We start from the raw sequence: 6214 nt of genomic DNA, 5'->3' as shown, positions 1-6214 counted from the left end.
TTATTGACCTTATTTGAAGTTAATGTGTAATAGTATTTACTTTCAGCCACTGGCCTTGGCCATGGCGCGCCACGTACGGTGATTAGGTCGTAAACATGTTGGATTTGAAATCTGGAGGCATCATGTGGCCATCATGTGGCCCGGCCGTGTTCTCATAATAAATACAAGGTAAAAGGTGAAACGATTTCGAACCTTGACGACGTGGCCCTGGGGCCTGTTTGTCGAAAGCCCCAGAAACTTTTCGGGCTCGTAAAGCCATAGCAAAATCTCGAACCTTACGATTACAGAGCTGTTTATTCACATATTCTTAATATGAAGAGAAGTTCCCTTCATGCAAGAAGTTTGAGGCGTATACACTTCCCCTCTTTTAGATACAGCTGGACTAAAAATGGCTTTACGGGCCTGAAAAGTTTCCGGGGCTTTCGAGAAATGGGCCCTTGGTCTCATAGTACTGCTTTCTGGTGGATTGTGACGCTGTAAAAAGCGCTTGCCGGCTGCAAACCTCACAGGGGTTACGTTAGACTAACTTTTTTATTTCTAGGAAAACTGCTATTATGTAACTAATATCTCGCTAAATTGGACCGGACCACGACCCATTGTTCTCATAGCCCGAGCTAACTGAACGCCCAGGAACGCGCAGAGGCTGGCTGCGGAGCCGGACAAGTTGTAGTCAAAGATTACGAGTCAGAGTGCGTTCGACGCCTTCACTTTGAATGGTTTCACTGGCTGACTTTGAACTCCTGTCTGTTGCTATAATCAACATTTTTGATATCAACAACCGATGTTCTAGGCAGATGTAACATAACGCTGATAATAACGAAGTCCAGTATTTTCGATTTTTCCTGCGGTTTTCTGATTAGGAAGTAGAGGTCCCCTCTAAAAACTGCGATTTATTTATACGTTACATGATAGCGCCAGTTTCTGTAAACAGAACTAACATATTCGCATTGGCCTTCAAATTTCATGCCGTAAACATAAAAAGCTAATTTGTAAAAGTGTATTTTTTGGAGTCTGGATAGGGCGTCATGAGGGACGGACGTGTGTTTTGATGGAGCGAATTAACCTGCCGAAACCTCAGCAACAGCTCGTTTCTATATCCAAATTGAGGAACTGTGCAGCTGCGATCGTAAGTTAGACTATGGGAGCCACCGCGTATTAAAGACCATTAAATTGAGGAGAAATAATAGAAACCGCGTGACTCTCGTAATGCTAACATTGTCTGGACACGAATACGATCGCACAAACAATATCATTTCGTCCTCGAGGGTAATGTTGAAAGGTCTCTCTCCAGCGATTAGTACTTCGTCTAATGGCCGAACCTTTCCATTTTTTGATTCTGTTTGTGTATTAGGGCGTTTATTTTTTTTATTATTGTGTATGCTATTATTGCTATTGTATTTTATCCTGCCATGGGCTAAATCGCAATCAACAAATCAATAAAAGCAAACAAACAAACAAACAAATAAATAAATAAATAAATAAATAGATAGACTGTTTAGAGCGCGTGGACCACGTGGCAGCTAATGTAACGCAACGCTAAAAGCTGGAAATATTACTAAACGAAGAACTAGTGAGCTACAACGTTTTCTAACGTCAAGTTCTGAGACAAATTTTCAGATCGGATGGATGAGCTGGATAGTGACAAAGTAGACCTCAACCAAAAGGGCTTTTTGAAAGCAGTGCTTTGATTGGGCTATTCCCACGACTCAGCCGAAAGGAGTCTGGGATATGGGAGGCAGAGCGGAAAAAGCCTGGGAATGAGGTTGTGACAAAAGCATATCACCGGGCCCATATCACCTCGAACAGGGCTGAATAACGTCTGCGCATGTGCGAGAGGTCAGCACAACAAAATCAAATTTCGGCGCGAACGTGATGTGTGGTTCTTTCGTGTTCAGTTGAATGACGACAAGAAAGGAGCAGAAATTTTTCCATTATTTTGGCACCTAAACGCAAATATCTCCTTTTTATGCTTTGAAAATGACAATTTGAACAATTCGAAGTTTTTGTTCCCAAAGAAATGCCGAGAATCACTGGACTTCAAATATTTTTGATTAATTAATTAATTTATTTTTACTGTACATTGTTATTAATTCATCTATTTTACCTATCATTATTTATTCAGCTATTGTAAATAAATTTTGGATCATGTATTATGTAGGATCTTATTGTAATTTATTATCTTAGATAGTGCAGGTCCACATCAGGACTTAACGTCTTGCCAATTGATCTGTAACCTGCTTTATCAAATAAATCATGTATGTATGTATGTATGTATGTAGAAATACAAGAAAACTTGTAGTTAACGCGGTAAATATTTAGAGCTTTGGATTCAACCGCCACGATTCAGCGTCGTTTCGATTGACAGTCGTTTGCTTCGTTTGAGAGACAAATGATGTTTGGGGGACATTGACGGCAACGCGAGAGTTTGGAAAAGTGTCGCCAGACGTGAGTATTACGATCTTAGTTTGTTTTGTAATCAAAATGACACCTTTCTTTAGCGAGTCGTAAAATTTATTTTAACATAAACGCTGTGGTATGGAATTGCAGTCGTAAAACTTGTATGGTCAGCACCTGCATGCACTCGTAAGCTTACTCGCAAGACTTAAAGCTCAAAAAATGCTTTCTCCAGGAACGTATATTGTTGGCTACATGTACCTATACAACTGTAGAGTACTTTTATGTACAGAGTTTGCTTATCTCAATCGATCGAAATATTTCATTATCTAAATGAAACACATGTTACTCTTCCTAAATTATGTGGGATGCTGTTAATCGTTTTAAACCATGAAAGCAGTTCAAACGCTGCATCGTTTGGGGCCATTGCCAAAAATGCTCCACTTGTCCCATGGTAATGACTGTCAAACACAGTTATTCCATTCTGTGTAGGGATGAATGCCACCGTTTTGTCATTTATAATGAAGATACATGCTGTCTTGGTATTGTTCAGCTGGGCTTGGTTTAAGTGGTACGGCAGGCTTGCTGCTGGAGTCTGCTCTCTGATTATACTGACTAGCAACTCTGCAGAGACATCAAGACTATCAAGGGCTTTTGTCTGCTCCATTTTAGTTGCTGCTTCATGCACACCATACAGCTGCCCGCCACTGTTTTCATAGTATTTAAACATAGCGGTCTGGCACTGGCTACAAAATATAATGTATAATGTATAATGTATATTAAAAGCTTTTCTACTGCATCTGCATGTGCGTAAACACTCATTCGAATAGAAGAACCATTTCTAATTATCTATAACTATTTTTTAAACATTAATTAATGCAGTGGGGGATGATGTGGAGGGAATGTTTAATCAGAAAGATCATTTCATTTTAGAATGTACTAATTTACTCATCTGTCGTACCTGCATGTTTCCTCTTGTTGCAGTGCCTCCTCAGAGTTATTTAGTTTTAATTAGTAAATACAATTATACAAACAGTATACTTTATCCTACAGGAATAGTAAATTTGTTGTAACTTCTACATGTATACCTGAAGATATTATTTCCTTATTTTCCAGTGTTTTCCCAAGTTGACTGACCATGCTTTGTGAAGCATTCTCCTAAGAAGATTCATACCAAAACATTGTCTCCATGTTGTTATTACTGACAATTTTTATAATTAGAAATTGATTATTATCACATTTAATTGTTATATGTACATGTACCTGTCTGCCATCAGGCAACTGCACACTGGTTGGAGAGGAGGTTGACGGTTCACTGTTTCTCTGAAATGTAAGGAGCAGATACATGATAAAATATTTTGGTATAGTTCTGGAACGATTTTTTGTGATAAGAAAGTAGCAAATATGCAGTATTGTTTTGGTGGGCAGAATTGGCAAATAAACAAACGAACAAAATATGGCTCCAGCCTATTTTGTGTGTGTGTTTGTTTGTGTGTGTGGACTTTGTGGGACTGGTATTTCAGTTTCAGGGGCATCAAATATTAGTTATATGTTGTATAATCATCTCAATGTTGCATTAGACAAAAACAAGCACTTCACTTACTTGTACTGGTGGAACATAGTCTGGTTCACTGGAGAAAACGCTATCAGCAATCATGATCACTTATTACACCATCGGGTTCCGGGCCGGTAATTAGAAACATTAGCTCCTACCTGATCAGAGAGACGGTAAAACCGCCTGAGGACTTTTCTTTTCGACAGTTCAGTGGAGTGCTCCAAGAGTGGAGACGAGCAATATTCATTCGCTTCCTGAGTGGCTCTCATCCAATGCCGAGTACAGGCCCAGCAATTTAAATTCCCGTCCACGAACCGAGCAATGGCCTCGTCAAACCGCCTCAATCGACCTTGGCATGTTTCTCTAGCTCGTGTTAGCTTAACAAACCAGAAAGTCCGCTCATTTGGTTTTGCATGTGCCCCAAAGAACAATAGAATGGACGTAAATAAAATCCAAAACACAGCGAAAGATGTCATCTCCGAAGCCCTCGATAATCTATCGTGTTCAGTGTGACCGTGCTCTTTTCCCATAAGTTTTACGGTTTGTGAACGGTTTTTATTCTGTCGTACATTTCTTCTTCTCAGTCTCGGTTGTAAACTCTAGTTTGATTTACAACAGTTTAACGGTCTGCAGATTACGTCTTTCACTACTTGCCTCACTTCTGCGATCCTCCAACAGTAAAGAATTGGGTTCAGCGATGAGTTGAAATAGGTAAAAGTCACCACAAGGCGTCGTGCCATTTGCAAACCATCTCCATCGATTCCTCCATGAATTCTGAGCGTGGCCACAATAACAAACGGTATATAGCAAGCCACTATGGCTAACTGCACCCACCAAATGCTAGCCACGGCCCTCTTGTAGCGTTCAGTCCTTCCGCTTTTGAATTGTTCTCGGTGTACATGGTCTTGTTCTCGTTGACTGTGTAACTGTCTTTGCTGGGAGCGAAGCCTTAGATAGATCTTGATGTAAGAGAAAGCCGAGGTTACTAAAGAAATAATGACCAAGACTAGGACTACAGACCAAGCAATATCATTTCTCAAAACGTACAAACCCCCGCACGACACACCAATGAACCAAAACCAAGTTGTGAACATACAAACGCGCCTTGATGTTACGTGTCTGTATCTTAGTCCCATCAACAGCGCAAGCAGTCTGTCCACACTTATTGCAGTCGATGTGAGGACCGATACCACACATAAAATATAACTTGAAGAGGAGTTTACTCTGCCAACGTAGTATAAACAAAGCCGATTAAAGCTCACGTTTGGTACGTCAGACATAATAGCGACAGCAAAGAGTGGTTGCGTTATAAGACCAATGAACAGATCCGTGACTGCGAGACATCGAAACAGAAGTTTTGTCGGGGAGTGAAGAGAAGACACTTTATAAAGAGCAAACAGAATTAGTATGTTTCCCAAAATCGCGGTGATGGATAGAAACATATTTAGGGCTGAAAGGAAAACAGCTATGCCGATATAGTTTCCAGCCGCCATTGTTCTTGGCTTTTGGCGTCACTGTTCTTAGTCGCCGGTAACACGTGCAGTTTGTCAGGCAAGTAGAAAGCCTCGGAAACAAGACTTTGCAGCTGAAAAGATTCCCATCCTGTAAAATAGAACGTTACGAATTTTAAATTAACCGTTTCTCTGCCACTATTATTTCATTTCATTTCTAGTTTTCTGATTGGTTTACACGCTACTGTAAGCAGCGAATAGCCATGGCTTCTTTACCTTATATGGAAAAAAATGCCTGCTGTCATTTTGTAATGTGTTGGCCTTTCAAACAGAAAACACACGGTTCAAAATAAAAAAAATATTTAATGCAAAATGTCTGCAAAAAAAAAAAAACATGAACAACTGAATTAGCACAAGTCGCACAACAATATTGCGAGAAGCAACCAATTTACGAGAAGATCCAAAACCTGCACATTTTGTGTCGAATGGTGTACTCTGGACTGAAATATGGGAGCAGAAACACAGTCGCCATAATTTATCCCAAATACTGACGGAGCGAATGGATATATATATATTTGTTAATTATCGGTAGCTTTAATTTAGAGCTCTACAAAGAGTATTAATTCTTAAGGAGAAAATATGCTATCCGACGCACTTTAACAAACTGCGTTCGCCGAGGACATTCAAAACTCCGACAATTGTTAAAATACTACTGGAAGAAACAGAAATGTGTTCAAGTGAGTGTTTCAGTTAGTGAAATGTGAGTTTGACAATTGTCACCAAGGAAAACCTATTGTTATAATTTATTCTCAAA

At 39.8% G+C, this 6214-nt stretch overlaps 1 protein-coding gene across 1 annotated transcript; it reads right to left on the bottom strand.

The window, feature by feature from the left end:
• Positions 1–3512: 3512 nt before the first annotated feature.
• Positions 3513–5835, bottom strand: LOC149117443 (histamine H2 receptor-like). Its single transcript, XM_089283189.1, has one exon. It carries the CDS (start codon positions 5440–5442, stop codon positions 4549–4551), a length of 894 nt encoding a protein of 297 aa, XP_089139315.1. The 5' UTR covers positions 5443–5835; the 3' UTR covers positions 3513–4548.
• Positions 5836–6214: the final 379 nt, after the last annotated feature.

This window comes from Orbicella faveolata, unplaced genomic scaffold (genome assembly GCF_042242905.1).
Source record: "Orbicella faveolata isolate gen_17 unplaced genomic scaffold, um_ofav_v1 contig_12, whole genome shotgun sequence".
In the NCBI taxonomy this organism is placed as follows: domain Eukaryota; kingdom Metazoa; phylum Cnidaria; class Anthozoa; order Scleractinia; family Merulinidae; genus Orbicella; species Orbicella faveolata.
Note: the sequence above shows the minus strand (reverse complement) of the source record. Positions and strands in the feature narration are given on the sequence as shown.

Coding starts and splice junctions, on each gene's coding strand:
- LOC149117443 (XM_089283189.1), bottom strand. CDS start 5,442: ATGGCGGCTGGAAACTATATCGGCATAGCTGTTTTCCTTTCAGCCCTA.